The sequence below is a fragment of the Dermacentor variabilis genome, chromosome 8 (assembly GCF_050947875.1).
Source record: "Dermacentor variabilis isolate Ectoservices chromosome 8, ASM5094787v1, whole genome shotgun sequence".
NCBI classification, from domain to species: domain Eukaryota; kingdom Metazoa; phylum Arthropoda; class Arachnida; order Ixodida; family Ixodidae; genus Dermacentor; species Dermacentor variabilis.
This window is the reverse complement of record NC_134575.1, coordinates 11,696,899-11,713,349: the sequence shown is the minus strand read 5'-3', so window position 1 is coordinate 11,713,349 and position 16,451 is coordinate 11,696,899. Positions and strand designations below refer to the sequence as shown.

The following is a 16,451-nucleotide window of genomic DNA, read 5'->3' as shown; positions in this document are numbered from 1 at the left end:
TGTGGCCACACATAATTGAGGATATATAATTTTTTCTTTTAGGAGGGTTTCCGTACAGTGATAAAATGAAGGAAAAGACATTAAAAAAAAAGAAAAAAAAGAAAGGGAAAAAAAAAGGAACATAACTTGTGATTTGAACTCGTGATCCTTCAATGTTGCCCGGAAAGGTAGCTCAGTCGGTTGGTTCGTCAAGCCAGCGGTTACTTTCAAGCGCTATAGCTCCTGCTCCGAGCCTCATACTTATGTGGAAAGGGGCTGAAAAGGATTCTGAGTGGTTGGAAGGCATAATTTCTTGGAAAAATGGCCGCCAGAGGAGCAGCGTGAACTCGAGCGGCTTTAGAGACTAGGAAAACTGCCTTAAAGTATTTAGACTTGAGGGGAAGCTTCGTTAACAAACTATAACACGGCAATCAGCACTCGAATATGATTATAAGCCTAATAATAATTGTAAATATTCATCTCATCTATAGGATCTAAAGCGCGCGCTGTTTCTTGCCTCTGCGTGTAGTAGTTAAGAGAGCCAGTTTAAGGGCGGAGAAGAGGGAAGGAAAAGAAAGCAAAGTTGCAGCGCCGTGGTTTTAAGGCGCAACCGTGGTAGAGAAACGGAAAGGCGATATAAGCATGCGTGGCCATGATACGCACACGACAAACTGCCTTACAATATTTAGACTTGAGGGGAAGCTTCGTTAACAAACTATAACACGGCAATGAGCACTCGAATACGACGAGAGAAATAATTGAGACGTGGAAAATTCCCTTGAAATAAATCTGGTTTGCGAGACAAATGCTTGTATGTATTGAATCTCTTAAAAGATGAGGGGGGAAATATGCGCTCACCGAGAGGGCAGCGTCAGCGCGAGACCACCACCAGGCTCCTTACGGGGATGTGGGGAGCTTCGCGGCCGGAACGAAGCCTCCCCTCTCCGCCGGCCAGGCGTGGAAAACGCGCTTTCCGATCGCTCAAGGTTGCGTAGGAATAGTATAGTTCTAGCGTCTAGGAAAAGCTATATATATATATATATATATATATATATATATATATATATATCCGCGTTGCAAACACGCACACGCAAATCGGCTGGCTCTTGAAAGGAATTTCTGGATGAGTCCAGAATTGCGGAGAATCATTATAGCCACGTAATACGTTCTGCGTGAACTATGTTTACGGGAGTATTCTTGTGCTGTAGGTTAAGAGGAAGCTTTAGCTCGGGTGCTCCTATCTAAATACGTGTAAAAGGAGAATTCGTTTTTCTCGCAACCACTGCACAAACATTGGCGAGGTTTATTGCATTTAAAAGAAAAAAACAACTTAACATCTAGTGACTGTTGGTTTCGAATTTTTGATTTAGGGTGTCAATTTCTTTATTAAAAATTGGCAAAAATTGCTAATTTTCAGAAAACGAAACTATCAAGTTTACAACTCTGTCACTCAGCAATGAAAAATGACATAAGAATTCCGTGAATTGCACCTAATAGTACATTTAAAGTGGACAAAATTGATATGTTACACATAAATCCTAAAAAAGGACTTAATAATATGGAAATGCAGCTTTTGCAGAACCCTTGTACACAAATAACAAATTCACGTAAGATACAAAATCACATATTGAACTTGTCCGCTTTCAATGATCTAATGGGTGCCGTTTTCAGAACCGCGATATCTGTTCTTGATGCAGAAATATTAAGTTGTAAACTTGGTGCTTCTATTTCCTTTAATTGCGAATTTTTGAAAATGTTTTTAACAAAATTCAGGCCCTAAATCGAGATTCCGCTTCCAACAGTCACTAGAACTTTCTCTCTCAAATGCAACACATTTCATTAAAATTGTTCCAGGGGTTATGTCAGAAAAACCTTTTCGTGTTATACATGTATATTTGCAGGCCGTCTCAGAGTTGGCCCCGACCTAAAGCTTCCTCTTAAGGTTTCTGCGAAGTGTGCCTCAAACGATCTTCATCTTGTTCTTGTTCTGCAGCCTATAATGAAGTCATGTAACCTCGTGCGTATTGCGTAACCTGGGCTACAACTTTTTTACTTCATCTTTTAGGACCTGTTATTATTGCTGTGCTGATTCCATGTGTTGTGAGTTGTGACATACAATTTCTTAATGTTTAACTCGAAGGCAATTGTCCTGTAGCACCTTCTGACTTTTATTTCCATAATATTTTAATACGTCTGCCTTATTTATTTGAGCTGGTAGCATTGTTTACGTATTGTTTGACTAAGGAAGAAGGAGTAGCCGACTTCATCCATGATGCCAATTTCAAATAAACACATACATAATAATAATTAAGAAGAGTGAACTGCACGCGTGGTCCTCGCTGTTTTCCTATAAGGCGGTATTCGCGCTTCAGACTCAACTCGTTAATTGAAATTAGGATGTGCTACAATACCTCGCTGATACACTTAGCGCATAGAAATGCGGTGAAAGAAAGTGGACACTGACTTGCGCTCGTCTTTGTTTTCTTGACCGCTGTATTTTCCTTTACTAATTTTTGGGCTCGTCACGAACACTACCCCGTCTCCTTCCGCATTCTCCTCCCGTCTTGGAAGACAGCCTTGCTGCTAACGACGTGCTTCCAACTCACAAAAATTTTGAAGCATCCTGTAAGCCCTTACTTCCATATAAAAAAATTACGGCATTGTTCATTGAGCAGTTGAAATTGTTTAAATAATAAATGCTGCTTTATGCTTCTCACCAGTATTCATCGGTTGATGGTGCAACAATGACATGATATACACAAAGACAAAATAAATCATATATACACCATGTATGCTACAATGACTTATTGTAAACAGGAAACATCACGCAATTCAGAGGGAATAGAATCTACAAAACTCCCTAGTGCTGTTTGCAGTTTAGTTTAATGTTCACAGGGGAATATAATATACAAAACTGCCCTGCATCTCAGTTGCACGTCGATGAAGAGCGCCAGTCTAGTCAGCGTTAACTTGTAATCATAGAAAGAGAATAAAGAACAATGAGTCCTGCAGAAGGCAGCAGTCATGTATACACGTACGCTGCACCCACTGCTCACGTACGAACAAGCGCTGTTCACCGGCTCGTGACGCAAATCAACGAATCGACGTTGCCTGGCTCAAAACGACGCGCGTTGAGAGGTCGAAGAACCGCGGCATATCGCAACCACGGGTGGCGTTGGCTCACGAGAACCGTGAACTCGACAGGTCATACTCAGCGGCTGCTGATCCGCACAGTGCCGCATCCGTTTCGCTCTTGCGAAAAGCGTCACCGACAGCGTGCCGACTTTCTGTCTTTGATCGGTGTGCCGAACGCAAACGAAAATTGCGAAGGTATCCGGCCAGCAGACGACTACCAGACGGCCAGCAGACGGCCAAGCCGTACGACTCAGGCGAACGTGCCCTGAAGGCTTTTATTGGGCTTCACTATTGCTTCGGAAGTTAGTTGTGGGTTTGACGCAACATAGGAGCGTGACCGCGGCCTTCCCGTTGCAGCCCGGAAAGGGGCACCAATGTTTATGTAAATTGATGGCGACCAGGATGCTTTCCTATCCAAGTACAGATCGTTGCATATTGCACCTTAAAGAGCAACGCAAAGGCATTTGGTTCTATAGAGTCTCTCTGACGAACCTCTCATGAAACACACTGCTCACGAAAGTATCATTATCATGTTTTCAACGTAAGCACGAGGGAGCATGACGCTCAGTGATTACCTGTGTTCTGTTTCTTTATTATTGTGTTTACAGGTTAGCCGGTGCGTCTTTGTTATCATATGAGGCAGTTTCTTTTCGCTAGCGCAAGTGCGGTGTAAATAATACTGCTCTGATCCCTGCTACGATTACGCACCTTCTTCATTACAAGAATAATGAGTGAAAGTAAGATGAAGCTATAGGGGTAGGCGGAGTGAGTGTGTCTACCGTCGCTGTACTATCTGAGCAGTAACCAGGAGGCTAGTAGATCTCCAGGTGCAGCAGAGTTCGTGAGAGGGGAGAAACTGTCATCCACTCGAGTGCAGAACGAAGCTACAAATGAAACCCGCGCGGGTTCCGCAGAAACTGATTGCCCACTATTGATGGTGTGTCCTGTACGATAATTTTGATCGATTACGGCACAACCACAGCGCCGTGTACTCTACAGTGCACAGAGTTTGTCCTTGTGCGGTTTGAAACGAAGACAAATCGGCTTTGATTGGAATTCTGTTGTTGATCATTTTTTTTCAATTTTTGTAGATCACAGCATTTTATGCTATGCTGCCTCTTTAACATCGTTATTTTGTAATTCTAACTCTCATTTAGAATATTGCCAGTGGTAGATAGGAAGATTCGAGTTCTTCAGTCGAATTTGGGTAAACTTGAAGATCCAGTTTTACTTAGACAACCAGTCATGAACCGTAATTAACTAATTATAAAATTATAAAATTAAAGCGTAGAAGTCATGGGTTGCAACTGCGGATGTGAAGTCTTTCAGTAGTCAAGGCCTGCCGACTTAGTTGGAATTCTGGGACTAGCACTACAGTTCCGAGATATACCCACCCATAAATTTAAAGGAAATTTATTGGCGTTCCACGTATTATTTCATGGCAAAGCCTTCTTGGCTGACTATGGGACAAAGCTACGCAGAACACTATTGTATTTCGAGAGCAGATACCGAGCCCACTTAACTCTAAAGCTGTGCTATTCTCTGCGTTCCCACTAAATGAACGTGCCTCGTGCACTGACCGGCATAGATTCCAGAATTTTAATACTTGGTTTCACGAAAATACCAATAAAGTGATGCGTTAATTGTTTATCGCCGTTGAGTGAATCAGAAGTTATGACATTCATGATTTCGCTGCGCTGAGTAATCATGAACGTACAGCAACTAGCCCCGTTCATTGTTTTATTTGGAGTTATCACGTTACGGTGTCATGTCTTCCGGTGCAAATAACGGTTTTACAATATTGCGACGCCGACAAACAGAAAGAGATCTAGAGAGGATAAATAGTGGGGGGATGATTGTCAAAAGTCAAGCGACAGCTTTTGTTAGATGCATTGGTTAATACTGTCAGACATGCAGGTGCTGTGACGTACGGACATGTGGGAGTGCACTTGTCCACGACTCGGCAGGTGGTCTTCAGTCTCACGACGTAACGTAACGAGCGACGCGCTCATGTGTTTACTTTCCCTGTACTTACGGTTATACCCTATGTACAGCTATGCCGTGGCCAACGTCTCGTGAAGAGCTGCCTGTGCTGCAATGTGCATTTTGTTTAAAGCGAAGTTCAGTTTCTCAACGTTATTCGTGCGGCATCGATGAAGGCCAGCGGCGGTGAAAGCCATTGCGCGATCGGTATCCAATGTCATTCAAAGAGCAGCCAGTGGTGCAATACGCGGTGCTTGGGAGTGTGCTTTCCTGCACACTTTGCATTAGGGGCGGAAGGGGGAAGCACGAGAAGCCCGAAACACGGGAAGGTGGGACTTCTAGTCAACAGATGGAGTTGACAATTGTTAAAAATCCTCGAAGTGACATGACATGATTGAAGGAGTAGAAAAAATAACCTCGTTTTCTCATCTTTTGTGACAGCCAGACTCGAACTCGACAGCGTTGGGGATGGGGAGTGCTATATACTTCGGATGCACCAGGATGCAATTAGCTTTGTGGATGATGGCATGTTTTTATGGTTGTCATGGCCGTATGTGGTCGGACAGCGCCCTTCATATGCAGTTTCATAGGCATACACAGACATTTGGTGGAGCTGCAAAGTATGCATACGTCATCGTACTCACATTTCTGTTCGGTCTAATGCATCCTGTATCCAGCCGTGACGCCGTGTTCACGCTCCTATCCGTTGGTCACCAACCACGGAATCGAAACCGTTGGTTCAATCGAACTCGAAGTGAAATCGCGCTAGCGAGTTGTGTGAAGCCGTCGCGTGTGGAGCACTGTCATTTCAGTATCCCGCTCGCACGCCACCGCCATATGTCTGTCGTGGCGCGGGGACGCCGTACGCAGTCGCTAGACGGAACAAAAGTATTCGAGCGGACGCGCTCTTGGGAGCGCGTTTTCCTTTTGTCGTTTAGCTTTTCGTTTCCCCCTTTGTTCTCCTTTCCTCTCCAGTTTCCGCGGCCCGCAGGAAGAGAAACCGGAAGTCGCGATCGCAGTAGCATCCGCGCAGTCCTCTCCTCAACTTCCGCTCTCGACCTCCAACACGCTTGGTCGACCGAAAGCGACGTCCTTTGTCGACATCAAAAAGGCACAGCGCGCCACGCTCAACATACACAGGGCTTCTCTCTGAAAAAATCCATCCTTGGTTTCTGGGAGCTTGGAAAGGGTGGTAAACTGGGCACGACCGTTCTATCGCCTTTCGCTTAACGGTGTCGCGCGTATATGCTCTTTGAAAGCAGCGACCTCTGTTTGTTCTCCTGTCTTCCTTTCATCATTATTTGACTCTTTCGCTAGACTCACGACCGAGAGATATATTGAATGAAACAGACGACGTGCGCAAAACAGACGGCGCTCTCGATGCGTCATCGGTGGTGCGCAGTTAGGCCCGTTTGGCCGCGAAATGACGTGGCGATTCGCACTGCGTTGTCTGCAAAGCAGCCGAGCCAATTATGGTATACACGCCGATCAGCTACATAACACAGGGTGCTTTTGACCTTTTGTCAGGTGAGTTACGGGTAATGTCGCTGTCACCCTGGTACTTTTGATTGTGCATGACACAATACAGATTGAATCCAGTACAGACCGAATAGAACTGCACGGTCATTTTCTGTCGTTACCTTTCTTTTTTTTCGAGGTAGGCACAATGTCGGCAGCCAGGTCACGGCACATAACACTACATTTACTTCCAAAATGTCGCTAGTTAATGATGATGATTTTTTCGTAAAGCTTTTTTTTATTGTATGTTTTAAAACTATGTAGTTTAACGTCCCGAAACTGTGCACTAGGTTACGGGAGACGTCATATTGAAATACTGCAGATTAATTTTGACCATATAAGGTTCTTTAACGTAGACTCAATGCACGGTACACGAGCGTTTTTTTTTTCTGTACCGGCCCTATCGGAATGCAGCCGCCGCGGCATGTAATCGAGCCCTCGACCTCGTGCTCGACAACGCAGTGCCATAAGCACTTAGCCACCGCCGTACGTGCTTTTGTTTTAATTGTTCCTAGATGCCGTGATATTTTTTTTTAAACTGCAGCTTTTATTAATGTCTGCGTATGGCGGCTCGACGGTCAGAATGCGAAAAGTCATGACAACCCCCGATTACCTAAAACGGTGCCAGATTGTAAGGTAAAAGTGTAAACAGCGCGGGGGACAGGATCCAAACAGACAAAAAAAAATACGGATGAAGCGCTCACTATGAAATATTGACTATCAACGCCGACTGTTGATAGTCGCTTTTACATGTGGTCACACTTTTAACTTCACGGTGTACCAACCAGCCCATTTTAGGACTGTGTTGCAGATTTTCATTTTCATAGAAAAGTAGCTTCGATGCACCCAGATGGCTGATTTCATTTCATTTATTTTTGTTTTACAGGGCTCGAGGCTTTATATAAAGGGTAGCGGGGGCTTCATTTCCTATGACAATGCCAGAACAAATGAGCACCAAAAATTGAACGAGAGAGAGAGAGAAACAATTGCGAGAAGGGCTGCATTGTGTAGGTAGGGTAAGGTTGGAGAAGGGGAGGAGTATGATCCGGAGATTGTGCAAGATGGCTATTTAACATTTGCCGGAGTGGTTTAGGGTCAGTGCATGAGACATGTTTTCTGGGAGGCTGTTACAATGGGTAATTGCTTCAGGGAAGAATGAAATGTTGATTGCAGATGTCGGGGTTTTAATACGCTCTTCGACATGCCTCTAGATGTAGTAACGAGGGGTGGATCATGTAAACACCCCTTGGAATAAAAGGAATTGAACTTCGCCAAATACTCTTGAGCAATGTTACTATGACTGGAACAATGTTACTATGACTGGAAAAGAGTGCTTACTTAGGCAGGTTGGTGCATGTTGAAGCTAAACAGAGTAGCAATACAAGAGGAAAGAAAAGAAGAATGCTTCGTTTGTCCTACTCTATTTTGTCCTGTCCCACGCGCTGTTACTGTATTTAGTATACATTTACTGGTTATTTACGTCACTAATAGTTTGATAAGACTCCAAAGCATAAAGTTGTCGTTAAGGTAACTAAAACCTCATTATATATAGCGATTTTCTCGCTATGTTATAACACTTTCCCGCGATGTCTTCTTTTTTTTTTAAATCAAGAAATAATTATAGGCAACCTGGAGCAGGCTCAGTAGAGGCGTATTTAGGATGTCCTTTAGCGTGCACCTCTTTCGATGTTGATAAGCGTGTGTTATAAACGTATACAAGTGACTCCCGTTAATTCGACCATTGCGGAACCACTAGATTTCGTCGTATTACCCAAAAATCTAATTGGTTTTACAGACAACGGTCGTGAAGTAGTATTTCATCTTTGACGGGCTGCTCCAATGCGGTATTACCATAACTATATGTAATCGTCCGCCAGTTACCCACAGACTTCAACCATGTCATGGGCGCTGACAAAATCCTCAAAACAGACATCGCCCAGGGCACAGCGCAAGTCGTCATCATCACTGCAGTACATCATCATCACTACAGTACAAGTTGCTGTCCCCGCCTTGGTAAGGAGTAGCGCGGTCTGCTGGAATTTATTGTGTTTTCATACGTTTAGTAACCCTTGGGTGCATGAGGGGCTGCCGGTGGGGGTCGAATTAACCGAAGTGGCATGCTTTTGTGTTTGAAATAGAAATGTTTTTCTTCCATAGCGATATTTAGATTGTCGCCGAGAGCTACCAATGCGCTTTATGTATGTCAAAAGTCTCAATTCTTTAAACCCGTGTATAAAGTAATGTTTCGCAGCGAACTTTTTCATGGCGTTCGTATTAAGCGAAAAGTCGAATTAACCGAGATCAAATTAACGGGAGTTGGCTTCAGAACTATAATCAAACAGTGCGACTGATACAAGGGCACACGGAGAAATAAATACCACAGAAAAAGTATTTGTGTGTCTGTGCTGTTGTATCAGTCTCGCTGTTTGAGTATAGTTCTGAAGATGGACCAACTAGCCCTCATCAAGATGTTACTGAAAAGAGTTGACTGTTAAGACAGTTTCGCGAAACTTGTTGAGGGCATGTCCCAGCACATGTTTTAATGTTTTAAGGAAGTCGTAACCCAATACATGTTTCGGCTGGCGGGAAATGAGCGGGTAAGCGGAATCAAGTTGCGTCTAACGCATCCTCGAACCCCGTTGCGGTCGCCTTCGCACGGAGCGCACGCGTGGAGCTCTGACTGGACGACACCATCGCGTGGTGACATCTGCAAGCCATCCCAACAGGCGTGCCAAGACTGGATCCGCGTGTCACGACGCGCGGTGTCAGCTGGTGTTTAGCGACGTCGCAGTGATGCTCTTGCGATGTCCAAAGAACACATCACACGAATTCAGCCAAGTCGCTGTAACAATATGCAAATGTACATGTCGGTTCTAAGCACGCTGTATGTGCCGGAAAGACCTTCGTTTTCCTGGTGGATAACTAATTTGATATTACGAGTATGAGCGCGTAGAAGTAGCGAACGAGGCATTCCATCAGTGCGAAGAAGAAAAAAAGACGTTGCAGCGCGTGCTCTCCTCATGAGACGCAGCGGCCGCATCAGCATCGGCATCAAACGTTCGAACCAGCTGGAGAGCGGCCGTGCTGACGTGTCATGTTCTTCGCATGCTGCGCTCCGACTTCCATTGCTGCGACAGAGTTTGGAGGACCCGCCATGTCCATGGACGGCTCTGGCGAAGTGCCGAGCAGAAGGACCCACCAGCTACAGGGCAAAATCGCGAGGAGGACGGCGCTGAAAACTCTTCTTCGGCAGCTACGTTCCGGCGGGGCGGCAAGCCTACCCAGGTGCACCTTCACTCCCGTCAGGCTGCAAGTTTCGGTCGCGGAAACCGAGCCTCGACTCGGGCTCTCTGGTGCCCCTGGGAGACCGATGTCGGGATCGAAGGCGGGCACGCTGCACATTAGGTGTCGGCGGCGCCTGGATGCAACGCAAGACGACGCCGCAGCTCCGGAAGTGGCACGACTCCCAAGGTCGAGCATGTCTGGCAGGTACGATAAACTTAATTGTTGCAGTGATCAAAGCGACACCTGGGCTATGAGGCATGAGGCGTAGCGAGGCTTCGAAGTTGGACCGTCACGCAGAGTTTAATGTGCGCCACGGGCATGCATCGAGTGCGGAGTCGGATTTTTCAAGGCATTCTCATCGGAATCATGTTTGCCATAGCTGGGGAGACCACTTATAGTGGTCCAGTATACGAGCGCGGAAGATAGTGATCACTGATCATTGTGGCAGTCTTGTAAAAGACCCCCTGTTATACGCGTGTCCTGCACTAATCTGAACCGTTCTCTGTTGGATCATTCGTTATCGCTTAGTGTAATCCTCTGCCAGTCCAGGGTATTATCCTAAATATCTAGCTCCTGTCGAACTGTGCCTTCTCCGATTTCCTCTGAAGAGGTGGGTTACCTCGTAGCGTTTCCTACGACAATCACTGGAGGGAATTTAGATCTGGCGCATGATAAATCATTCAGCTACCACATGCCTGACGGTAGCGTGGATTTGCCTAATTGTCGTGCTTGTGACTTCGGATAGTATTGTTACGTTATTTATTACGCTTTTTGTTTGAAAAATTCCAAGCACCGAGTTTTTTAGACGTTGCAAAAGAATTAGACTTTGCGCGCACATGTAATCACTGCGAATGTTCGCAGTTTAACTCACTATATCGCAGAAAACGATCGATTTGCAATATCGCAAAGTCGTTTGAAGCCAGAAGGACGAAGTTTAGGCAAGTCCATGCATCACAGCGTCACAGCTTATCATTCCACGTGCTGACTGCCCCGACATGTCGATTTGTCGCCCCGGACTGTCCAGGACTGCCTGTGGCGCCGCCTTGAGCGCAATGAGGGTTGACGAATACGTCTACTCGGACAGACCGGGGCAGTCCGGGACGACAAATTGAACACGTCCACTAGCGCCAGAGTTACCTCCAGGAATTTTTTCTAGAGACACTGGGGATGATGCACCCTCTGACCGGCGCAAATGACAGAACGTATAGCGCAATTCTGCAGCTACAAGTCACATATGCTGCGTTTTCGTTTATCTTTTCACATACTCGCAAGCGGGGTCACCAACAATATGCACACCTCGCAGTATTGGTGTGTAGCGCACTCGCTTTAATTTCAGTGGAGCGCTAATATGCTAAGTGTATGTTTTTTATGTGGGGCATCTAAAGAATACATCTAGGCCACCGCCGTTCTTGCTAATTATCTACGTGGATAGACGAACATTAGCAGCCAAAAGGAATTGCAACTGTAATTTCACGAATTAACTAAAATATGCAAACTAATTTTAATTGTTTAACGTTAGGGCACATGTAATTGCGAAATTGAAGCTGAGGTGTAGTGAAGTCGTGTTTGCTTAGCACGAATTCTAGGGCGCAACCTTCCGGATATGCAACCTTAATATGCGCTACTTAAAAATGCATACACATGGCTTTCCAGTTCAGACTCAACAATTTGGCGCTCTTTGGCGAAAACTGGCCCTTGCGTCATTAAAATCAATCAATCAATCAATCAATCAATCAATCAATCAATCAATCAATCAATCAATCAATCAATCAATCAATCAACACTTAACAGTTTCTCGAGGGCGTGCACCTGACACTTTGGCACAGTCTTAACTGGAACACCGAGGCATCGATCCTTTTGGCAGATTTTAGGGACGGAATACTCGGAAAAGTTTTGCAAGCATTAGGATTTTTGCTAGCAAGACATGCGTTTGCTATACTCGCCGACAATATGCGTCCTAGAGTTAGCAATTTAAAAAGTTAGAGTAATTATTTTTTAACATTTTCTTGCTTCTGATGTTTGCCCAGCCACGTAGCACTTGAGCACGGACGGCTGGGGCCGAATAAAAGCGCTTTTTAATTGTTCCGCACAGAAAGCAACACCCAGTACATGCTCGTGTTCTTTATTTGATCAGTATTACTCCCTTTCCTCTACACTCAATGAAGCCCGTCCTTTATTGCAGATGCGGCGTGGAGGAAATGACGCGGGCGCAGTCTCGGCGCAACCACCTCACAGGGATTCACTCGTGTTGAAGACTAGACGCCGACGTGGAAGCCTGGATGAGGGTGCGCTTTTCAAGGCGTTCGACCCGCTTCGACCGAACGCGGAGACAAAGCCGACTGCCGCGGTGGAGTACCGGCTGGGAGACGAGTCGCATTCGGCCGAAAACGCTTTCGTACGAGTGTGCCGTTATTGCGAACGTATTTTTGTTGGCATTTCTAAATGAAGTTACTGCCGGTACAGTAATAAATGCATTGAATTCGTGATGCCCAATGTTTATTTACCGCCACGTGCCGCGCGCGTGCGATTTCGAGGTGTTTTGCCGTTTTGTGCCACCCGCTCTTGCCGTGTGGTTGGAATGAGAACTGGTGTAGAGGGTGAGCTTGGTCCCGCAACTGGTAATTAAATCTGGGGTTTTACGTGTCGGAAACGCGGTATGATTATAAGGCACGCCGTAGCGGCCGTACTCCGGATTAATTTTGAGCACCCGGGGTTCTTTAACGTGTCGACCCGATCGTTTTTTTTTTTTTTTTGCATTTCGCACCCATCTAAGCGCGACCGCCGAGGCTGGACATCGAACACGCGACCGCGAGCTCAGCTGCGCCCCGCCATAGCCACTAAAGCTATACCGCGATTAGTTTTTGGAACTGTATGGAATTAACAGCGCTACCTGTGCTAATGCAAAGCATTCTTTGCAATATGCCATGCATGCACTATATGCTCCTTTCTCGCCTCACTTCAGGCCTCGTCAAAAAATAAATATTGGGTAAGTTTTATTTGGACGCAGACGCAGTTGAGTATGCATGAAGCATCTCGTGCTTGCTGGTCAGGATGTATGGTCACTATAGTGTATAGCAATCACGCAACGAAATACGCAAGTGGCATTTATTCACGTATTACAAGGCTTAAATCCTTAACTTGTGATAACAGCTATAGTTGGAGTGCGTGGTGCGTCTAATCTTGCAATCTTTATCGTTCTCTATTCTTTGTTAGTCCGTCGTGCACTCAAAGGTGACGGGCGCAAATTGCCATCCCTCTGTCTCGATGCCCGAGTTTGTCTACGCTATTTGTGGATCCTACGTGTCGGACGCGGGGGCGCCATAGCCGAGCAAGCGTGACATTTCTGCGACAAGTTACGCACTTGTACAGCCTTATAAGTCCTGATTAGCACAGGTTTGCACTTTAATGGATTATAGCGACTGTGGCCCCTGGGTGAACTCTCTCAAACGTTCCACTCCCGCTCGCATCGATAAAGCTACTGCTGAGCTCGCCTATGAACGCCGATCGAGAAGCTAAATTTAACTCCGACTGCGTCATCCGTTGCGCGACAACGGCAACACCTGTGCGCCCTGTGTGTCCATACAGGGTCGGGTAATGGCTTCGTTTCTGTACACAACGATGACAAAGTAGTGAGCGTGGCTACAGTACAGTCATGGTACGTTTACAAAGGTATAAGCGATAATGCTACTACATGTTTTTGTTACATGCAGTTTTAGCTAGTGACGGCCAATTCTGACCGAACTGAAAGACTTTTCACGTCAAAAACGCATTTTTCGATGCAGTCATGCTCGCACATTATGTCCAATGAAAAAAAAAAAGTTTAGTGGTATCTGGAGAGGTCAACCTACAGCGACAGGCTTGGCTTGCTTACATACTTAATGAGGGATGAAAGAAAGGGATGAGAGACTATGAAAAAGGAATTAAAGAAATAAATGTATATTAATGCATATACACGCGCGAAAAATGCGCTACCACAGAAGTTCTTTACGAAAGTCTCATTGAGGCCTGTGCCTTGTAGGAATGCTGCAAGTGCAAAAAGTATTGCATTATTTCGTGCGGTTGGACTAAACATTCGCAGATGCGCGCGAACTGTTTCCTTTCTAAAAGTAAACTTGCGACAATAGCGTTCGAGTTGTCTTCGTGTTTATAAATGGCGCTCCCCTGGTTGGGGAGGAAGAATTCGGTTTGAACGGTCGTGGACGCGTACCCACAGGGGGGGTTGGCCGCTGATTGGCCATGCATAAGGATGAAGGGAATCAAAAGTCTGGAAGTTGGAATATCGAAAAAAAATTACGGGGTTTTACGTGCCAAAACCACTTTCTGATTATGAGGCACGCCGTAGTGGAGGACTCCGGAAATTTCGACCACCTGGGGTTCTTTAACGTGCACCTAAATCTAAGTACACGGGTGTTTTCGCATTTCGCCCCCATCGAAATGCGGCCGCCGTGGCCGGGATTCGATACCACGACCTTGTGCTCAGCAGCCCAACACCATAGCCTCTGAGCTACCACGGTGGGTTTGAAATATCGAAGTGAAAATCCTAGGCTGCCGAAAAACGTAAAGCAAGAACACAATCAGCTCAAAATGATGAATTAAAAAAAAACGAACACGGCGGTTGGGGGGAAACGATCACTCTATAGCATAGTAATCAAATAGATTCAATGAGTTAATTCCGTACACGGCTTATTCATCCTCCTCTTTCCTATCCTGCCTTTCGCTCTTTACTCATCGGCTTCGTTCGAAATTCAATTCGGCGCTGCTGGTCTTTGGATGAACTGTAGAGTGTGACCAAGCCAATCCGCTGAAGAGGCCAGGCACACTAATGTGCGGGGCGCAGTATTCTTTGGTGTATCATCATTTAAGTTGATCAGTGTTAAGATTTGGGCTTGTGAGCACGTCATCATGTAAACTTCTCGGTGTAACGCAACTATAGTACATGGACGCACAGGAAAGACAACACACACGTGGGTCCACGTAATATTTGCCGTACACCGAAATACCTTCGTAATTGAAGTGGCTGAGATGTCCGTATCAGTAAAAACCCGTCAAGGGCTACGTCAGCACACGTGCATAGCTTGTGAAAACTCGGATGCAAAACCGAAATGCAGAAGTACATTTCAGTCAGATGATTATGTGTCAAAGACATTATGACTAAGATTATTGTCAGCCGGACTGGTAGCCACTTTTGATTAAATGCTTAGTTTTATCTTCTTTCTAGTTTATGGGGACATGGGGCGGGGGGGGGGGGCATTGACTGGTTGAATGGTTGAATGTATGCACTGCTCGCTTTCCGGAATGTCGTGGGATATGACCGTATGTTGCTCGAAATGCTGTACATAATTCGTTTTCACACACCATTGTTACTTATTATAATAAATGACTCGTCACATCTACAAATTAACGCGAGAACTTCGCCTTTTTTGTTTATTTTGGGGATTCTATTGATTATAGTATATAGCTTCGTTTAAACTTGGGTAACTTCGTGCCCTTCCTGCTTAGCATTCGAGTCCGCAATGGGTATCCCAAGTAAAACCTAACTAACTAATTAACAACTAACTAACTAACTAACTAACTAGCCACCGACCGACCGACCGACCGACCGACCGGACTGGACTGACTGACTGAAAGTAAAAAAATAAATAAATAAATAAATAAATAAATAAATAAATAAAATCGCAGTGGCTGAGAGGCGGAATGCAGGGTAACTTATCCTCGAAAAGGTACTTATATTCTGCTTATACGTCCATTTTCTAAAGAGGCCATGACACGAAACTTACGAGTCTGAATTTTGTGTTGCATATTAAATCGTACGCACGCCCCACAGCAAGTTGCCAAAATTTGAGTCCATTCGTTGCGGTATAAAATTTGTACTTGAAAATTTTTATATCGCAGCTGAACTGTACAGAAGTCTGGCAACGCTAAATGGTGGCAAAATGAAATAAAACCCCGCGGTAGCGGCACCCTTCTGAGTAACACAAGTCGATCGCGCAGTCTACGCCTGTGTGCACTGGAAGCACCGCAAGCGAATGCAGGAGCCGGAAATACGTCACGGCCGCCGAGCGTTTTCATGCAATGGCGTCTCGACCGCCTGCTGCTGTTTATGTCGCGCGAGTGAAAGAATGAAACTTCGCGAGTTAAACTTCAACGGTGACTCCCTTGCTGCACCGCTGGGTGCGAGAGCGTGCGCAGCAAAATGTTCTATTGGTCCAGAATTGTTTTGGAGAAGACGATACAACGCTGTTCCCGCATGTTCCTGTCGTCACACAGTCCACGCCAAAATGGTGGTCGCTGTGGGTTGGTGGGACTTAGAGGCAGTGATCTTAAATTAAAATTTGGAGTGACAATATGTGCTGAGAGCCCAGCTTTTTGTGTCTGCGCGTGCTTACTCATAATGAGCCTTATACTTTGAGTTAAGAGGGGCAAACTGAGAATAGTCGGACGAATGTGTCATGACCTCTTTAAATTATAAGATTATATTAAATTAATACATCAAGCTCACTTATGCAATGTGAGCTTGAGCTCACTTGTGCACAGAAGGGAACATATAAGTC

General features: G+C 45.4%; 2 protein-coding genes across 2 annotated transcripts in view; one reads left to right on the top strand and one right to left on the bottom strand.

Moving 5' to 3' along the window:
• LOC142589621 (uncharacterized) overlaps window positions 1–6,007 on the bottom strand; it is a 22,697-nt gene extending 16,690 nt beyond the window's left edge. Inside the window, exon 1 of the mRNA XM_075701128.1 lies at window positions 5,742–6,007. The gene's annotated coding sequence lies outside the window, so the exon portion shown is untranslated. The remainder of the gene's footprint in view (window positions 1–5,741) is intronic.
• A 3,619-nt stretch (window positions 6,008–9,626) lies between these two features.
• On the top strand, window positions 9,627–12,386 carry LOC142590865 (uncharacterized). Its single transcript, XM_075703263.1, has 2 exons — window positions 9,627–10,104; window positions 12,083–12,386. Exons 1-2 carry the CDS (start codon window positions 9,710–9,712, stop codon window positions 12,150–12,152), a joined length of 465 nt encoding a protein of 154 aa, XP_075559378.1. The 5' UTR covers window positions 9,627–9,709; the 3' UTR covers window positions 12,153–12,386.
• The last annotated feature ends 4,065 nt before the right edge of the window (window positions 12,387–16,451 follow it).

Excerpts from the sequence above, each read along its gene's own strand:
- LOC142590865 (XM_075703263.1), top strand. The coding sequence starts at position 9,710 with ATGTTCTTCGCATGCTGCGCTCCGACTTCCATTGCTGCGACAGAGTTT. Across the intron at positions 10,105-12,082 it reads AGGTCGAGCATGTCTGGCAG|ATGCGGCGTGGAGGAAATGA; the intron begins GTACGATAAACT and ends CCTTTATTGCAG.